The sequence below is a fragment of the Phascolarctos cinereus genome, unplaced genomic scaffold (genome assembly GCF_003287225.1).
Source record: "Phascolarctos cinereus isolate Bilbo 61053 unplaced genomic scaffold, phaCin_HiC Scaffold_9;HRSCAF=440, whole genome shotgun sequence".
Classification (NCBI taxonomy): domain Eukaryota; kingdom Metazoa; phylum Chordata; class Mammalia; order Diprotodontia; family Phascolarctidae; genus Phascolarctos; species Phascolarctos cinereus.
Window position 1 is genome coordinate 255,565,385 of NW_027556402.1, and position 20,308 is coordinate 255,585,692.

The 20,308-nt window shown below is 53.0% G+C and overlaps 1 protein-coding gene across 1 annotated transcript; it reads right to left on the minus strand.

Annotated features, from left to right (window-relative positions):
* Positions 1-4,538: 4,538 nt before the first annotated feature.
* On the minus strand, positions 4,539-18,781 carry SF1 (splicing factor 1). The gene is given in 15 exon segments (XM_078148621.1): positions 4,539-4,891; positions 5,595-5,771; positions 5,896-5,955; positions 6,348-6,621; positions 6,887-6,910; positions 6,912-7,068; positions 8,222-8,329; positions 8,437-8,552; positions 10,119-10,302; positions 10,633-10,722; positions 10,945-11,097; positions 14,186-14,261; positions 17,025-17,153; positions 18,108-18,423; positions 18,425-18,781. Coding segments are annotated over 15 exon segments (2,322 nt in total). The 5' UTR covers positions 18,545-18,781; the 3' UTR covers positions 4,539-4,553.
* Between the last annotated feature and the right edge of the window lie 1,527 nt (positions 18,782-20,308).

Here is a 20,308-nt window from a genome sequence, read left to right on the forward strand (position 1 = left end):
TCAGGGCCTCTGTCTCCTCCCTTGGGAGCGGGGCTTGAGGGACCAGGAGGGGAAACTGAGGCCCTCCTGGCCTTACAGTTCTGCAGTTCAGGAAAAGGCCTTTAGAACTGGAATGCTGGAAGGCAAGGAGGCGGCTGGGCCTGCTTCCTCATCTGTAAAATGAGGGGACTGGAAAAACCAATCCCTCGGGCCACTTCTACCTTCAGGTCCTGGTAGCAAATCCACTCTGGGTCTCCCATTCAGGGCCCTCCTCCGGGAGCACCCCACCCTCATGCTCCTGCTCCATGTCCCCTCTCGCCATCCCTCCTGCCTCCCCGACCCAGGCACCCCAGGCCTTCCTAGCAGTCTTGACTGGAGGCCCTCTGCCAGCACCATCCTCCCAAAGCAACTGCGGAAACGCCTGATTTTTGAGTTGGCGAAACTCAGTCCCACAGAGAAGTGACTGCCAGCCATGCGGCATTATGAATCTACGGCAGAGCTGAGACCCAAACTTCTTAATTCGGCAAACCTGCTGAGCACCAGCTAGGGCCCTAGAGGTGCCCAGGCAACAGACAGCAAACAATCTGGGCATCACGGGGCTTGCGGCCTCCTGGAGGGGCAGCATGCCTGGCTCTAGTGAGCACCGGACCTGAGCTCATCGCCCCCTCTGGCATTTCTCAACTGTGTGACCCTGGTTTTCTGTTACCTACTCAATAAAAATGAGGACAAGACCTGAGGTTCTGAGGTTCACGAAACGCTCTCCCTCCTGGAGGAGGGAGAAAGCCTTTAAGGAAACTTGCTTTTCTTCCCTCGGTAACAGGAGCGTGGGAGTGGCTGCATTCAATCACTTGGGTCTGTCCATCAGGGAAGCCTTTGTGGGTGGGCCCCTCCCCAGGAGAACCTCGAGGTGACAAGGACAGCCTCTTCTGGGCACATGGGGGATGGCCTGTAGGCTGACAAGCCCACGGCAGGAAATGACGTGTCTAGCCAGCAGCCTAATGAGCTTGGCGCAGAGAGCACACCAGAACCAGTCTGGGGGGCTGTCATCTTCCACGCAATAGGGACCTCTGACTATTTTTAAGCAGGGCAGCACCAAGCCTTAGACCCAGCAGCCATATGGAAGAGACTGGAAGGAGGGAAGCCTTCAGGACACAGGACAAGTCGTTCTCACCCAGGGTCTGAGGAGCCCAATCCCTTCCCCCTAGCCTGGCCTCAGTTTTTCCATCTCTAAAATAAAAACATTGGACTAAATGTGGGACTTGCAGAAAGCAATGCAGCCTTGACTGAGTTTCTTGACAAAACTTTAAATAAAATGTCAAAATTAACTACCTGAAATTTGTGGCTTTGTGGCCAGCTAAAATCCACCCAGCCTCCCACGGATCCAAGACCTCCTGGCTACCACGGAGGTTCTCACTTTCTCCTGACGAGTAAACTGAGGGCCAGTGAGAAGCAGCCAGCCCCCGCCTCCCAAGTCCTGCGGAGGACCTATGGGCCTCCCCATACCCTCCATGAAGCCAGACCAGCAATCCACAGAGCTCTGTCCAAACCCAGTGCCCAGCCTGTCATGGGACACTTCCTATTGTTTGTTTAGTTTTGCCTACATCCAGCTCCTTTTTCCAAGCAGGCCGAGTTTTTGTGAGGACTAACTTCTGCGCCTGCCCCACCAAACCCTCCCTCCAAAAAGGCCTGAGTTGTCCCCACACCCTGCAATAAAGTTTCTGACCACCTAGCACAGAACTAGAGCAGAAAGGCAATCTTGGAGCTCTGTCTGGTCCAATCCCTGTATTTTGTAGGTGAGACTGAGGGTCCCAGGAGGAAACCTCAAGGTCCCATGGCTACTGGTGAATTCAAACTTAACGCCCCGATGACAAACTCCTCTCTTGCTCGCCCTGGCTGCCCCACTCTGTCATTGGCACGTTTGCTTTGGAACACTCGGCTCCAGAAAAGGCTTTTCCCACCCTGACACCTGAAGGCCCATCCTCCTCCATGTACAGTTTGCCCCTCTAGTGCCCAGACTGTCTCTCTCATCCCAGTGAGACCCCAGGTGCCTCATGGTGCAGGTCTCACTCAGTCCTGGCCCTGCCAGGCATTAGCATGCTGCCTCTGCACAGAGCTCAGCCATCTTCTGTACTCGGGAAATACGGCACCTGCTTCTCAGTAGATCTTGGGTTTCTCCCCAAGTCCTGGCCGACTCTGGGTGTCAAATTCGCCGTGACCTTTCCCTGGTGGTATCAGCTCACTGCTCCCTTTCCGGACTATGGACTTCAAAGCTTGTCCTCCAGCTGGGGAGGAGGGCGCCACACTCGCCTCTCATCTCACGCTTTTGCCCATTTCAGAAAGGACTGGGTCTGGGAGAGAACACCTCAATCTATTCCTGGCACTGCCTTCACGGGAGAAAACAGACCAGGGAACTTCTCAGGGAGTCAGTGTTTTCCAGCTGCCTCAATTTCCCCATTCACGTGCTTGGCATCAGACTACTTCTTATTCACCAAATCCTTAATGAAGGCTGACAGCTGAAGCAGAGAGAATAAACCCAAGGAGTGCAGCAGTCCCCAGGGGAAGCACAGCCCAGAGAGCCAGGCTGCAGCTTAGCCATCGATTTTGTTTCTAAAACCCACATAGTGCCACTCAGGCTCTTCCAGAGCTTCAAAGGGCTAATCAACCACCCCAAGCCCACCAGAAAAACCAAGGCAGCAGGGGTGCAATGCAAACTTCAGAATCGCCCCCCACCTCATCTCTTTAAAGCTTAAACTGAAGGGAAAGCGCTTCCCTGGACCACTCCCAGGCTAAGGGACGGCTTTGGATTTTTGTACACCAGCCTTCACAGAAGAGGCTCTGGCCCTGAGCTGCGCCCGTACCCGGGCCCCCTGCCCTATGTAGTGCTGTGCCAGGGCCCCTGGGGACACAGGCTGCCCAAAAGGGAAGACAACAGCAGCAGGTAGCTATGGTGTATCCAAGGTATCCCCAGAGGGAGGGTGGATGTGCCTCGGGCCCAGAGGAAGCGGGAGATACTCTCAATCACCTGGAGCCAGTGTGTGGGTGCACGAACACTAGACCGGGCAGAGTCAGGTTGAGAGACTCGGGAGCTGGAAAATGCTCCCCAGATGGCAGCACCAGGTAAGGGGAGCTCAGCTGCCTTCCCTCTCTGCCCAGCCTCCAGAGAAGCAAAAAAGCCACTCGGCAGTGTTAATTTTAGCTGCTGTGTGCCTGACGTGACAGGCCGGATTAGCTAGCCTGACCTTTCGGCTCATGTCTCCCCGAGGCCCAGCGCCTTCCAGGTGGGTGGCTACCTGCCCGCAGACATAAATCCCAAAGGCCTGGCCACCCCCAGGGGAAGGCCTTTAAGGAGCTGGAAGTCTTCCAGTTTTGTTAGCCCCAAGGGAGAAACCCACCCTACATGGGGGTAGGGTCCCACACTGGCTAGGGGGACAGAGCAACATTCAAAGGCAAAAGAGAGGCAAAATTAAAGACCCAGAAAGTCACACTGCTGTTTTACTCAATGGAACATCCCCCTTTTAATGCAGTGTTTTATTGTACACCAAATAATAGGCCAAAAGAAATCTCTGCAGAGAAAGCGGTGAGGAAGAAAAGAGTGCTTTACACATCATCGTCCACATAATCACTCCATGAAGAGGGAAGGGGGGAGGAGGGAGCAGAGGGGGAGCCTCTCCCCCCCACCACAAAACATTCAGACATTTGGGACTAAAATAAATTGAAGAAAGACATTCTGTCAGCAGGAGGAGCAAATGAGATCAAAGGGCAGGCAGAGTTGGCAAAGCCCTGCCACGGCCCCACGAGGGGGTCTGTAAGGGGCTGGACACAACTTCTTCAGGCACGAGCCGAGAAGGAAGGAGCCTGGCCCTGGGCCCCTGATACCCTTTCTACCCAGCCCACCACACCACAGGGGAAATCTCCACTTGCTCCCTGTACTACAGAAAGCCAACAATCTAGGCCTGGGAAGAAGGAAAAGGGGGGTAACTGCAGCGGAAGACCGGGGACAGCATCTCCTTGGACGGAGTCTGAGGAAAGCAAGAGAAAAGGAAATACAAAGGAAAAGGAAGAAAAAAAATAATAAAAAATTCACGATATGGAGCCAGCGTGTTCCGATTCCGTCCACAAAAATAAGTCAAGCTGCTTTGCCGAACCATCCCGTCCACCAGGGGCGCTGCTGAGGCTGTCTCCCCGGAAGGGTCACCAATGGGCGCGGAAAGTCCTCACTCGCATGGCGCGGGCCACCGCCGCGGGGACGGATCCTGGCGGCCCCATTTGGGGAGGGGCAAGGGGAGTTGGGTGAGGAGAGAGAAGACAAAGAAGAGACTCGATGCTACGGGGCGCCAGGAGAGCCCAAGCTGGCGCCCCTACTAACGCCTGCCTGCTCCCAAGCGAGTCCTCGGTCGCCCGGGACAGGCTTCCTCGCACAGCCCAGCCCTGTGCGTGCACACACATACAACATGCGTGCGTCCCAATGTCTGGCTCCATATGGTGAGGTTCGGCGTGTGTTTTAACGAGACCAATTATATATATATATAATATATATATAATATATATATATTTTCTTAAAAAAAAAATCAAGTCTAGTTCTGTGGTGGAGGCGGTGGGGGAGCTGGAGGCATCCCGAAGGGTGGCATGCCCGCCACCCCCATGCCCATCATGGTGACAAAGTTAGAAGGGTCCATGGGAGGCGGAGGAGGAGGGGGCGGGGCGTACATCATGCCGGCGGAACCAGGTGGCGGAGGCGGCGGAGGGGGGGGGGCCCCGGGCGGCAGAGGCGGCTGGACCCCGGGGGGCAGGGGCACCATAGTGGGGTTGCCTTGCATCTGAGGGGCTCCTGGAGAAGCTGCGGCAGCCGCCTGCTGCTGTTGCCATGGCGGGATGGACCCTGTGCCAGCGCTCGTGGTGGTAGTCGTCGTATCTGGGGTGGTAAAGAAGCCCAAGGTCACACGCGCGGGGGGGCACACCGCGGCTCTCTGCGGCTGCTGGCTTGGGATTTGGGGGCCGGGGGCGCCTGCTCCTGGCTCGGCATGCGTTACATTGTGGGGCGGGAAGGCTGTCCTGGGGAAGGGGAGTGGCGGGGGTGGGGCAGGACGTACCCTGGGGTCAGCCTAAAGGTCTCTGGGGCTTCACATAAAAAGCCCCTTGTCACCAAGGCCCCAGTAAGGGCTGGGGGGAACACACGAGAACCAGCCCTGACAGCCCTCCCACCCTATCACCACCAACGGCACTTTCAACCTCAAGACCAGTCGCTCTTGCGCCCGCCCCGCCCCCAGCCGGCCCTTCAGTCTCACTTCCCTCCACAGTCCATGCAACCAGAGCCCCCCTTCACGGGAAGCCAACCTTGCCCCGCCCCAGGCACCCCAGGCTCACACCTGCTGCCTATACTAGTGGTCCAGCAGAAAGGAAAACGAGGCCTGCCCCAAACAGGCCCTGAGGCCTCAGCGTCCGCCATGCCAGAATCACGCCACACCAGACATCACGGCACCTTGTTCCTAAAGCCACCCGACTCTAGACGCTAGCGCCCCATCCCCACCCCCGGTGAGATCATCTCGATGGCTCGTGTTGCCCCCCCCCACAGCCCCCTCCCCCCACAGCCCCACAACCAGGAATCTTCTACTCACTTTGCTGCCATGGCAAGGGGGTACTGGAAGCCATACTGCTGCTGGGCGGCGGGGGAGGCGGAGGCTGCTGCTGCTGCTGCTGCCATGGGGGAAGAGGGCCAGAGGGAGGGGGTGGGGGCTGCCCACTGGGAGGCGGCGGTGGCGGCATCATGCCCATAGGCGGAGGCGGCATCATACCTGCAAGGCAGAAGAAAGGGGTGAGACCACAGGCACAGCCAGCCTTCAAAGTTCCCGAGGCAGGGGAGGCGAGTGGCCACATGAGGGGGGGTACCCCCCCATGCCGGACACCCAGCTCCATTACCTTTTCCTTGATGTAGGCGATAGACCCCAGAGCCCACAGGCGTACTTCCCAGGTACTGATCTTGATGGAAGGAAGAGCAGGGACTTAGCAGGACATTTGCACTGGCTAGATAAGACTCCCGCCCCCACTGCCACCTCCACAGCCGCAGCCCAGGACTCCAGTTATTCCAGGTAGGAGGGTCCAACAGACCCATGAAAACCCCCATATCCGGCCTGCTAGAAGAGCTGATCCCTTCCCCTCCCAACCCAGGGATCAGCTCCCCGTGACCAAATGGGAGCTGTGCTCCTCCTTCCCAGCGACAAGCCCATGGAATGCCAAGGGCACGCCCCAATGCGGTCTACTAGTCCAGTCACTTCAAGAGCTGCTCTAGACTCTCACAGTGGCCTGGCACGACCCCCCCCCCCCACCGCCTAACCCAAATCCCCAAGGTTTCTGGTCTGACACTTACTTACCCATTGGAGGAGGGCCATGGTGCCCAGGTGGGTGGGGCCCCTGGTTCATCGGTGGCGGTGGTGGCTGCATCCAGGGGGGTGGGGGCCCATTAGGGTTGTGCTGCATGGGATGGCCGCCGTGCCCGCCCGTCAGGCTGGGCAGTGGATGGGGAAAGTTGTGAGGTCCACCGCCAGGCCCACCAGGTCCTCCGCCATGCATGCCATGGTACGGACGATTCTCTGAGGGTCCCGAGTTCATCCACGGTGGCCGGCTCTGGGTAGTGGACATGAGAGACTACGTGAGAGCATTTCCCATCTGTGTTCTTGCCTACATTTGCTGATGGCAACATTGTTCTCTCAGATTGTGTGGCCGGACCCAAAATCAAGGGTGAGAGAACCTCAAAAGATCCTTTTATCCCTTAGAATGACCTGACAAGCTGGGAGAACAATGTTGCCCAAGTGACCACACCATGCGTCAACCTGAAAAACGGGCTTTTGTTGCCACCTAACCCAAAGGGAAGAGAGCAACCTAGCCAGAAAGGGAAATGGCTGGCACTCACCGGCGGCGGTGGGTTGTTGGCGGGGGGCAGCAGGTCGAGGGGCGCTGGCCAGGGGTGCGGTGGCAGGCCCGGAGGCCGAGCCAGCAGAAGCTGGGACGGGAGCTTCACCCAACTCTGCCATGAGAGACAGGTATTCTTTATCCATGCGGGCTTTGTCCTGGGCTGATTGGGGGTCACCAGGCCTAGAAGAAAAAAAGAGACCCTTCCTCAACATGCCAAAGACTGAGGGCCTTGGAACTCACCAGGTCAGCACACACATACTTGGGCATCAGAGAGGAGTGAAGGGCTCAAGCCACAGCTACAGCTAGACCTAGCGTTGCTATGATGCTCCACCCATTTCATCGATGGGATGCCACCACCACAAGACAAGCAACCCTGTCGATAACTTCGGAAATTCCTGGGAGATCAAACGTGTGCAAACCGAGCCTTTCACGTAAATGCAGTCATCTTCCTCTATGTATTCACAGTACACAAAGAGTAGTATGCTCCAAACCTGCCTACCCCCCAAGTTCCACGTAACAAACTACGATCGTCCAGGTTTGTCGACTTTGACAGGAACAGTCACGCAAACCATGGGACCAACAGAGGGTGCTAAAAGAGAATGGTCTTTTACACGTCTTGGGAAAGTGGGCGCCCCCCAAATTCTGAATTAACTGCCAGAGAAGGGAAAATCTAGAAAGTAAATGCTATTAATAGTCTTTAGAAAAACTCTCAAGTTCCAGACTGTTTTGAAATCTCAGATGGCACATCTATCATTAGCTTAAAACTTCTGGTCTCCACAAACTTGTCTCTAGCAGCCACCAGAACATCTTAGTACCCATGCAAACACCCAATAATCTCTAGAGAGAAAGGCCCAGTTCTTGGGGCCAAAGAAACGACTAGAAGCGATGCAACTTTTCCCCCAGATGTTCACCATCGCTGGGTGCTCCCATCACTCGAGCTTTAAAACGAGGACTCAGCAGACTCACATACAGCATGGTACAAGGCCTGCTTCGCTCAGCTGATCAAGCTCAAGCTTGGCTTGGGCTTAGTTTAAACTGCCTCTACTTTTAACATACGAAGGGCAGGTAGGGGACACAGAGGACCACAGGGCACGCAGCTCCATCTGGAGGCAGGAAGACCTGCATTCAAAGTCAGCCTTGCTGGCTATGTTCCTCTAGGCAAGGCGTTCACCCTCTTTGTCTTCTCACGTAAAATAAGGATGAGAGAAGTAGCCGCCTTCAGGGCAGTTGTGAGGATCAGCTAAGATCCTAACTGTCTAGCACTCTGCAAGTGCCTGGCAGGTACTAGGTAAACACTACTAATCCAGTGCGCATACTCTAGGCAGGGGCCCACCTTTGGAATTTGCAATCTGAAGCAATGTGGCCGGCCCCTCCACACTTGGTGCAGACGGTGGTATTTGTGATGCTCCGGGTCTCCGAGCTCTGCCACGGTCTCAAAATCCTACCAAGACCAAAAAAGGAAGAGTCAACTCGAGGGCCAAGCTCCATCTCCCCCCCTACCCCCCCTTCCCTCCAAAACAGTTCTCAAGACCCCTCCCAAATAAACACCTGTTGTCATCCTCCCGGAGAGTCCCATTCAAGCGGGCTAATTCTCGAAGCTGCATCTTCCGTAAGTCATTCTGGTCCTCCGGGGTTTCAATGCCCTGTTTCAGAATGTTCCGAATCTAGGAAGTTACAGAGGTTAAGGGGTAAATGGAGCAGGTCAAGTGAACTCCTAGATCTCCAAACACAGGCCAAAGGACCATGAATCGAACTACTTACGCCATCACTTTTTGTAATAATAAAGAACTGGGAAAAAATACACCCGTAAGTGAGGAACAGCCAAATAAACTACAGTTATAATATCAATGTCTGGGAACACCACTAAGCTTTAAAAAGAGAGTAAGATTTCCCCAGCCGATAAGTGGTCAGAGGATAGGAACAGACAGTTCTCAGATGAAGAAATTAAAGCCATCTATAGTCATATGAAAAAATGCTCTAAATCACTATCGATTTAGAGAAATGCAAATCAAAACAGCTCTGAAGTACCACAGCACACCTATCAGAACGGCCAACATGACAAAACAGGAAAATGATAAATGCTGGAGAAGATGTGGGAAAATTGGAGCACTAATGCATTGTTGGTGGAGTTGTGAAATGAGCCAACCATTCTGGAGAACAATTTGGAGCTATGCCCAAAGGGCTATAAAAATGTGCATACCCTTTGCCCCAGCAATAGCACTTCTAGGGCTATATCCCAAAGAGATCAAACAAATAGGAAAAGGACCCACATGTACAAAAATATTCATAGCAGCTCTTTTTGTAGTGGCAAAGAAGTGGACATTGAGAGGATGCCCATCCATTGGGGAATGGCTGAGCAAGTTGTGGTATATGAATGTAACGGAATACTATTGTGCTATGAGAAATGATGAACAGGCTGACTTCAGAAAAACCTGGAAAGACTTGTATGGTCTGATGCTGAGTGAAGTGAGCAGAACCAAGGACTTTGTACACAATAACAGCCACATTGTGTGATGACTAATATTGTTAAACTGAACCCTTCTCAGCATCACAAGGATCTAAGACATCTCCAGAGGCCTCGGCATGGAAAATGCTGTCCACATCCAAAGAAAGAACTATGGAAGTTAAATTGCTATCATTTTTTTTCTCTCCTGTTGAATTTTGTTTCCTCTTTCTGATGGTTCCTCCTATTGGTTTTAATTTTTACTTACAACTTCACTAATGTGAAAATATGAAAATGTTTAATAGCAACATAAATGTATAGCCTGTAGCAGATTGTGTGCCGTCTTGGGGAGAGTGGTGGGAAGGAAGGGGGAGAAAAATTTTAAACTCAAAAGCATATGGAAGTGATTGTTGATAAATCAAAATAAACTAATAAAATTTAAAAAAAGAGTAAGGACACAAAGAAGCATAAAAAGTGACTTCTATGAACTTATGCAATAGAAACATGTCTATGATGCAAATGGAAAGATGGAAAAAAAAAAAAGCCTAACCCGAAAATACATGTTAATTAAGGTGGCCAGCTTGGCTCTGCCCCAAAGATATGAAAATGCTCTTTCCTCCCTTCTCTGCTGATGTATGGAACACTGAACTGCCTTCCCCCCCCCTCCCCTTCCTGTCTGTTAGAAGAAATGGCTCTCTGGGCACAGGTACTGGCAGAAAAGGCAATGTGGGGACAAGCCAGTGATTTTTAAAAAAGGGGTTGTAAAACCTTGCCAATATTCACTTACCTGCTCTACTGCCTTTTTGACATTCTCCATGGTGTTGGCAGTAACTAGGGCATGCAGGGGCTCATCTTCCCCTGGCAGCATCTGTCCATCCTTGCGCCCAACCTTGCCTTCCTTCACGGACCCTTTCCCCCGGATCATAATCTTGGCATTGCACTCCTTCTCAATATTCTTCAAGGTGTTGCCCCTATGAGGTACATGCAAAGCGAGAGAGGATTAATAATTATAAGACTCCTGTCAGAAAGAAAAGGTGGGCACCAAAGAATGGGCTAGGCGGTGTTCATGAGGAACTGAAACTCCAAAGAACTGCATTCCCCCACCCCCCCCCACGCCCACGTGGCCTCTGCTCAAGCAGCTGGTTACGGAGGATTTGATTTCTCTGTGGTAAAACAGGGAAGCTATAGACCAGCTCAAGTGCTTTTCCCTACCAAAAACCTAGAAGGAAAAGCAGCCTCTGACAAGCCCCGAAGTGCTGGCTCTAGTCTGCATGGCTTCTCTCTCCTGAGGCAGCACTCACCTGGGCCCAATGAGAAGTCCCACAAAGTTGATTTCTGGATATTCATCTTGCGGTATCATCACCTTGTCGCTTACCCGGGTTGCCGGAGGTCTACAAAAGATAACACATTCTCAAGATCATATTCTCAAGGTCCCAACACCTCTCCCCCAATGCCCTCTATTACCTATCCTAAGAGACAGCCAAGGTCAAGAGCTCTAAAAGCTTGTCTACAACCCTCCCGGTTTAGATAGACAGGAAAGCCAAGGAAAATGGGACCGATCTGCTTCAGTCTCAAGCTAGCCCACTTGAGGTTCTAACTCGGCCCTCCCTCACTTGTAATCTGCAGGTGGTTTGAAGTCAGGGTTGAGCGCCACCATCTCAGTGATGAGGTTGTGTCTTTCTTCCTCCAGCTTCTTCCGGGTCCGAAATTCCCTCGTGTTGAGTCGCTTCCCCTCGCTATTGTAAATGGGCTCAGGGGAAGGGGACCTGTGGGAAACAGCACGGCGTCAAACTCTCCACCCCTCTGCCTGTCCCATCAGGACTATAATTAGTCTTCCCCTGGACCCCCCTACCTCTCAGACCCTAAATGCCACTCTGTTCGGAGGAACCGACCATAACGTGTGCTATTCAATATAGTGTGCAATGGGGAGGCGTAAGCTGGCTTACAACACTGGGGGGTGAGAAGCGAGAGAAGAGGAAAGGGGACGAAAGGAAAAAATGGATTCTGTCCTTGGTGGGGATGCTGGGGGCAATAAGAATAATTGTGGATCTCAGCCACACTCTCACACTTGGGGGGGGGGAGTATAACTCATGGTGTTTAAACTGAGAAAAAACTTGAACTGACATGAATGTCTTATGCAACGTAATGAGCCATGAAGCCAAAATTTAGATATTCTTAGAGACCTTGTGCTCTACTAGGGAGAGAATGCCTGTACCCCCCAAAACAGCACAACTATTTATTATTCCATAATGTAAGCTATCATTAGGATTAAATCTTTGATCCAGTCTAACTGGGACTCAAGGCTACCGCAGCTACATGGCTGCCACAATGGAGAGAGATGGTTCAAGGCTTCGCGTCTGCTTTTCCATCAATGTCCTGGCAGGCTGCACCCAAGGCCCACGAGTCAACCTGTTTTCTGGCTGTTTAAGGGTTAGAGGTTGGGGAGTCTGAGTAGAGAAAATCGTTAAAATGGTAATGCAGCTTCTAGAAGAGGCTGCAAATGCAGATTTGGTCAAACACCTGCCTACGGTCTGAGCCTGCAAACAGCAAGGGTGGGGAAAGCCCATCTCGCTCTCCCACAGGGTTTACAAGCCCAGAAAGCAAAGCAGATTCGTTCTCTTTTTTAAAGAGTAAAATGCTGTTGCTACAAGTAAAAAAATACCAATTATAAAAAGGTCAGTTTACCACAGCTGTTTTTGCAGTGATAAAAAAAGAGGTTACACTCCTAGAATTTTGAGTATGGTTATAAAAAGGACCAGAGCTTGACATTGTGAATGACAATTTAGTAGCAGCTGCAAGAAGGGAAGAGAGCATATGGATCAGGTTATCAAAAACCATCCTGGAGTAGCCTTGGTTTGAGATGAGAGGCCCTCGCCTTGCCTAGCTGGAGAGCAAGGACTGAAAGCGGCTGCTCCCACTGTCTTCTCAGCCTAAAGGAACCATGTCACGCCACATGTTTGTTAGACACACGGTAGAATAAAAGGTCAGGTTTGTTCATGACTGATGACGACTAAGGACACCTCCGTTTCTAGCACGATCCAAGAAGTCACCAGCAAACAAGACTCCCCCATTGTCATTCTACTACCCCATCGTAAGGTGTAACATTTAAGCTACAAGAGGCTCATTAACAGTTTAAACTGGGCAAGTTAAGCAGCAATGCAATTGCATTAAGTGGCTCAATTTCAAGGTTAACCTTCTTAAGCAATGTTTAGTGAGATAGGAAACTGATTTGTGCATTTGCCTCCAACCCTGGCCATATGGACTCTCTCCATATGAATGGGTGGGGAAGGAAAAACTCGGCTTTGCTCAGGTTTGATTTCTAATCCCAGGCTTGCATTTAGAAGATCAGACAACCCTGGCCAGATTCCGCCCTGGACCTGTGCTTCTCTATCAGGGAATGGGCATTTCTGGCTGCCTGATTTGTGGACAAAGTTTGGCTTTCCAGCCCTCACACAAAACTGCCTTCGTAACAATTTCACCCCTTCCCATGATCAAGGAAAAACAAAAGCTAGCTTTCTAGTGGTTAGATTGGTTTAACTTCTTCACTTCCATAACAGTAAAACTAAACTCTAATCCCAATTCCTCCAGGGAGCAACAGGTTTGTTAAAAATTCACCTTTTTAGAGACTGGTTTAGTAACCTGTAAACACATAGTTAAAGGGAAAAAAGCCAAAAGGGCACTCTACAGTTGTGGTCTGTAACCTAGAATACGTAACCCTCCAAAAAAAATAAAGAAAAAAGAAAAAAAAAAGGAAAAAACAGCCCAAACCCACGACAAAACACTGCAAGTGAAAAATTAATGAAATGTAATGGGATAAGTAAAACTAAGGGGTCAATGTGGAGAAGGAAGGAAGTTAATTTGTTTCCTGGCAAACAAAGGGCAGCAGAAAGATGCATGAGTGAGTGGCCTGCGGCCCATTATTACATCATCTTCCTGATTTAATGCACCATTAATTGGGTAATGAAAGCCAAAAACTTAGACACAAAACTCGAGTTTTAAAGCAAAATGAGCTCAATTGTGCTGCATGCTCTAACCGAAAATCGAATGTAAATGGAGGGATTCTTGCCCTCCTCTTAGACAACCAGATCGCAGCTATTCCAAGATCCACAAGCCAATAAAACTGGTTAAAAAAGTGAAGTCCCCTCAGAGCAACGGTCCGAGACTGTGAGCTGAAAGACCAATGCGACCACAGCTGGTTTTTGGAGGGCCCCATTTCCCCCTTCAAAAAAGGTTGTAGGGCTGCCCTTCACCCCAAACAGAGGAGAGACCCTAGGCCCTCCTCCCAACACCCCCAGGCATTGGCCAAAGCTGCAATATTATTAGCTGGCAGTGAAGGAAGTTGGTTAGAAATCTCATCTGATTTTAAAACCATCTCAAAACCATGAGCAGAAAACGGGCGTTATCAGCTCCCCAGATGAAGTTTCTGGGCTGCTTCAACCTCAATGATGCACAAAAAAATGTGTTCTTAATCCTGCACCGTGTGTACCTGTGAGGAAGATGCTACGTGGGCTCATGGCCAAAGCAGGCTCTGAAAGGTCAGTTAACTGGCCACCTGACTTGCCCTGTACCAGGAACAGGTTCAAATCTACACGCTTACCAATTGGAAACCAGTTGTCCATTTCCTGCAGACTTTTGGTTTTGCTAAAAATTAAGTTCCGTTCCAAATTTCTAACTGTTAACTGCTCACATATATTGTTATATAGAATTGTGTTTAAATCTTAGTTCCCCAAAGAGTCAGAGTACCAAAGGCATCTTATCAGGATTGCATTGAACTGACACATTATGTTGCCACCAAAAATGTATTGAGAAAAAGGTAAAAGCGTTACTGTCAGCTGGTTAAAACTGTTTCCCAACCTGTCCTCAGGGTTAGGGGGGATGCCCAGGTCTCCTGTGCGCAGTTTGCGAGTCAGGTCTTCTATCTGCAGTTGCACTGGAAGAAACCAGGTTAGGAAAGAAAAAAAGGATGGAAAAAAGACAATGTTACCAAAAAACATTTCAAATCTCAACATCAAAGCATGAAGAACTTGGAGACTTTGAAAGGGATGACTGACCAGGGAACAAACTGAGGAAAACCCCCAACCACCTACCAATCTTATACTTCGGCAGGAGTCCGTTTATATCTCTAGGTATTTTTCTCTTCAGAGAAGGTTATCAATTGGGAAGCAAACAGTTTGTTGGAAGAGGGGTTAGCAATAAAGGCTGCCTAACGACTAAGGCTGACAACAAAACAATTTGTGGGGAGGTGAGATGTTTCTGCTCTACTTGGCCTAACAGTTTGCTACAACTGCTAACAGATATAAATCATGGACATCAGCAATACCCCTGCCCCACCAAATTAATCTTGTCAGGGCCAAAAGTCTTTTTTCTTTCTTCCCCCCCCCCAATTAAAACAAGTGGTCTGTGCTGAGGACTAATTAACACAGGAGAGGATTAATAATACGAAAGTGATACCAGTTGACCTAAGACCATTTCCTTTCCAGTGTGGATCATGCTACTGGGCATACTGATTCTCCTTCCAAACCCCCTCTTAAGATAATCTGGTTATCACTTCAAACACCTTACAACACAGAAATTCACATCCATCCTATTTCATCCTATCAGGCCCATCCACATTAGGTATAGCTGCTAATATACCTGCTATTCAAGTGTTAGATTACAAGCAATATACACAAACCAATAGCCACAGATGCAAGAATTGTTTTTGGTTTTGTTTTTTTTACCGCAAAGATTTTAGGGGGACAGGCACAAAGGGCAAATGGGAGTAACATGTGACCCCCCACCTTGGTTCCCGACATTTGAGGCTGTATAGAAGAAAGGAAGGTGAGGGTTTCACAACTGTAATAAATAATGATGATGATAATAATGATAATAATCTACCAGTGTCCCTGAGCATCGTTACTTGACTTCAGAGATAATGAGACCTGTAGCACCCAGGGACACAAGACCATTTCCCCCAAAGATGTTTGAATAATCACCTCCTTCTTACCTTTAAACCAACTGAGAGTTTCGACTGTTAGGCACACCTACAACCAGGGACAATGGCCTACACCAAGCCTGTAACTGAATGGGACGTCATGTACCTCCAAGTGAAGGTGTCTAGTCTCGTCTCTTCTGCCGTATAAAAACCTTGGAAGTCAAAGCAGCCCAGGTTCAGCGGCCCAAGGTGAAAGTCACCTTCAGGATTACAACTTACTCACTGAAATGTGGGCGTGGGAGACTCACGAGACACAGCGTCCCTCGGACTTCCGGACAGACGCCCAACACACTAACGACTTTGATGCAATCCCCTCCCCCAGTGGCGGGTAATGTCTGAAGTCCTGTGGTTTGCAGTTAGCTGAGATCTACCCCGGCTTGCCCTTTGACTCTACACTGATTGCTGCTGTAAATAACTCTGGGGCTTTGTCCGTTAACACAGAGACCTAAGGTACAAAGGAGTCGACAGCACTGGGCTGCTTTCCAAGGGATGAGGGTCTCTCTCATCTCTTCTAAGGTCGGTAGTTTCCCAGAGCAACTGTCCACTAGAGGGCAGGCTTTCCAGGGTAAGGAAGGCCAATCAGAAGGCCTGCATCTGGAGCCGTCTGCACCTACAGAGCCTCTGGCTGCCCAGCAAAGAGGCCAAAATTCTCAGGTTCACAAAGGCAAAAAAAGACATCCGTGGCACTGACCCAGGAAAACACCCTCGCTGCCTGCCTTGAAGAGGCCTCTGGATTTGTTTAAGGCCACAGCCTCAGGAGCCTGAGGAAAAATTTACACAGCCTCCTTGATGGAAAATAAACTGTTTAAATTGACTTTTTTTTAGACACCTATACAAGTTGGCAAATAAAGATAAATGCCTGCATTAAAAACCTTATATAAAAAAAAAAATAAGACAGGTCACTTTGAGGTTAACTTCAACTGCAATGTGGTAATTATTCCCAATACAGAGAGAATTCTTTTAACATTTGAAATGTCCTGTGTCTCCCCGTGGAACATTAGACATTTTCAACTACCCACCCTCAGCTCCATCCCCAAACAGTATCCCTTTCCCAGCAAAGTTCTTTGGGAGCAGATACAAGAGCCTCTGCTTAAAACAGTTTCAGAGACCAGAACAGATGCTGAAGGGAAGGTTAACGTTCTGGAACCAAACGTAAGGAAAAGATAAACCATCACCGAGTTTTTTTCTCTTAAGCACCTCTGACATTAAATTCAGCTCTTCTGGCTTTTTCTGCCCCTCTCAGGCCACACCATGGTACCACTGTGGAAGAAGCCATACTTCTTGGGGAAAGGAAGGGTCACTTGTTTCCACAAGCTCCTGTTCATTGGGGTCCCCTGGAACTCCTGACTTAAAGAGGCCTGATTCCCTCCCTTTCCCCCAACCTCATTAAGTTAACTTAATCAGTTGTTTTGAGGGAAAATTTGGGTGAGACTAATCTCATTCTAAGTCCCAGGGATTCTACCACCCCCTATGAACACACCCTCCTGGCACCCATGGAGACCACTGCTGTCATGAACAGAGCAGGACAGGGCTGCACAATGCAGTACTCATTAGGCAAAAACTGGTGAGTTAAAATGTTAAGCAAGCACACCTGACAATAGCCCAAATCTCAAAAATTTTGAAAATATCAATGTTTAACACTTCATTCAGCAGTCAGTGACATTTCTCAGATGAACTATAACACGATGCAACATATCTGCGTGCAGAACGTGTATTTACCTATATAAGCTCTTTCTTGTTCCCTCGTAAGGCCAGGGGGGATGACGGTTGGCATTCCTGGAATCACTGTCTTCTGTTCCATTGTGTCCTGGTTCCATCGGCTCCTCTTCCTCTTCTTATTTGGGAAATCTGAGGGCAGACGCGGTTCATTAGACCCAAACACAACCCACAAACCTGCAAGCGTACAACTGGACAGCGAGCCAAGGGACGGCCAATCCCGGTGCAAAGATACGGATCTCGACCTTCCACAAGCGAAAAAGGTGGAGGGGGACCTCAGGGGACCCCAAACTTAATAAGCATCCCGCCACTACAAACTCCCAGACCTCGTAGCCACCCGGTACTGGACTCGGACCTCAGATTCACCAGGCTTCCCATCCACTAACAGCCTCTACTAACAAAGGGGGGGACTGAGGGAACCCTGAGCCCCGCCATCACAGCACGTCGGGGGACAGGCCAAGACTCAGAGTCCCCCCATTATACCCAGGCGGCTTCAAGCAGGCCCAGGGAGGTCGGCGGACGCCCCCTCCCCAGCCCCCGGCGCCCCGCTCTCACCGCCCGGGTGGCCCAGCATGGCCGAGGCTCCTCCACGGCCGCCTGCCCTCCTTTCTCACAGGCCTCGCTCGCCCCATACGAGGCGGGAGCTGCCCGGCCCCCCTCCCTCTCCACCCGTCCACCAGGAGGCGCCCGCGGCTGAACCTGCCCCGGCTCGGGCCCGCTTCCCCCTTCCACTTGCTTTCAAAGGCGCGCAGGCGCACCACAAAACTCCAGCGAGCCCAGCCAACAGGCCGCGCGTGCGCGCAGCGCTTTCGCCCCTGCCCCGCCTCCCCTCCCGACCTGGCGAGGACGGCGCGTGCGCGCCGGCCGCTCCCCAGGCTCGGGCTGCGCGCGTAAGTGGCGGCGGTGTGCGCCCCCCCCCCGCCCGGGTTGGCCAGGCCGGCCCCCCCACCCCCTCCCACCGCCCCCCCGCTGCGCGCGCGCTCCCGCCGCCGCGTGCCGCCGCCGTGGTGTCGCGCGCCCCTCGGACAGCGGGCCTGTCCGCGCGCCGCCGGCCTCTCTCTCGCTTGCTCTCAGCGTCCGACTCACCTCCTGCCCCGCCGGCCGGGCCCGGCTGCGGGTCCTGGAGCGGCTGCGGCGGTGGCTGCGGCGGAGACACGTGCTGGAAGAGCGGCGGCGGCGGCTGGGGCGGCTGCGAAGAAGGCGGCGGCGGAGGGGGCGGCTGCGCCTGCGGGTACGCGGGGCCCGGCGGCTGGGGCCCGGAGGCCGGGCCGGGACCGGCAGCGGCTGCGGGAGGCGGCGGCGGGGGCGGCGGCGGCGGCAGCGCCGTAAAGGGGAAGGCCGCGGCCAGCGGCGCCGCCATCAGCCCCGCCCCAGGCCCCGGCCCGCTCCCCCCCGGCCCCGGCGGCGCGGCGCGGCGGCGGCTCGAAGACCCGCTTAGGCCCGGGCCCCGGGGGAAGACCGGGCGGGGCCGCGGCCGGCGGGTGCAGCTTACCCAGCGGCGTGGCGTTCGCTCCGGTCGCCATGGCGCCCCCGGGGACCGGCGCCGGCGGCGGCTGGGGCGGTGACGGCGGCTCCGGGTCGGCGACTTGGGTTTCGGCTTCGCGAACCTTCGTGGGGTCGCGGCACGGGCGGCGAGCCTCCTCCGAGCGAACCGGACCGCACTGCGAGCGACCGAGCGCGAGCTCCTTCCTCTCACGCGGCGGGCGCGGCGGCGACGACGACAGCGGCGGCGGGCGGGCAGCGCGAGACGCACAAAGAGGAAGGAGGGGGGCGCCGGGGACGGGGGGGGGCGGGCCAGCGGACAGGGCGCCCGCCGCCGATTGGTGGAGGCTCGAGCCGGGGCGGGGATGGAAGCGCTCGGATTGGCAGAGCTGCGGCCGGGCGCTGGGTGAGCCGGGATTGGCCCGAGCCGTTAGGAGGAGAGAGGAAATGGCGGCGGGGGTGGGAGGGGGCGCGGCGCGCTCTCCATTTGTTACTGCGCGAACAGAGTTCTAGGCTACCTGGGTGCGTGTGGGGGGATGGAGGCCAACTATGACGTCAAGGAGTAGCGGTCCTCTCATTGGCTGAGCTGAGTACAGTCCATCATGCGCAGAGATGGTCGGAATTGGCTGCGCCGAGTTCTCGCGTCTCACCCCTACCCCCTTCGCCCAGGGGAGCAAGTTTCCCCCTGATTGGAGAAGAGGTCACGGCCTCGGAGTCGGCGCCAGGCCGCGGCCGCCGGGATGGGGGTGGGGGGGCGCATGCGCAGGGAGCTGGGCCCGCTCCTCTCTGGCCCAGAGCAGTAATGCTCACCGACCTTGTGGTAGCGCTTTGCCACGTGATCTCAGGCACCCCCCCCCCCAGCTGATCTGAACTGAAAGGACCTAGGAGTCCATCCTTGTCCAGACGGGGAAACAGGCCCAGAGGTGACCAGGCCACCCGGCTCAAGACCATGACACCCTAGACAAATGTCTGGGCAGGACGGGAACCTCATTTCCTCTTCCGCCGCAGTGTTGTCCCTCTTGACCCCTCAACATGTGTGAAATCGCCCCCGCCCCGTCCATCCTTTCTGGTTTTACGGCTGCATTCCTTGAAGCTTGGGTCTGGGGGCCAGAGCTGCCCGGGGCTCCAGTTCACAGTCTGGGAGCCCCGGAGGCAATGACGTCACCCTAGCTGCCAGCTCCGTGCCTGCTTTTCCTGCCCGAGGTTTTGTAGGTGCCCTCCCCTGCAGGACCCCTTCCCCTGCACTCTACACCTGCCAAGCCCATTTAGACCTGCACGGCTCTTGCCCTCTGGGATTTGCTTTGTGCTTTGACCACTCCCCTCCCTTTCCCGTCTCTACTTAGTGGTGACCCTTTGAGCTTTGTACTGCCCTCTGCTCTAGAGCCCCTCGTCCTGGCACAGAGACCCTCCGTGGCCATGGCTCAGCACCAGCTCAGGGACTGCCAGAGGAGCTAGAAGCGATCTCAGAAACTGGCCCCTGGGTCTGTGTAGCAAAGCCTTCCTGCCATTCCTGATCCTGTCCCCCTCCTGCTCTCAGCTGGGAACCTTGCTTCTTATTTTACTGAGAAAATGGAGACCACCCACCGCCATTTTTATCTCAGAACTCCTGCATATCATCTCCCATTTCTCATCCTTTCCCAAGGCTCTCACAAAAAGATGGCCCCGCTCCTTGCCAAGGCCAACCCTGTGCGTTTGCATGGGACCCCATCCCCCCATGTGATTGCTCCTCCGTCATCCCCCTTTCTCTCTCCTTCAGACAGGCCCACGTCTCACCATCCTTAAAAACAACCTTTTTCTAGGGGTAG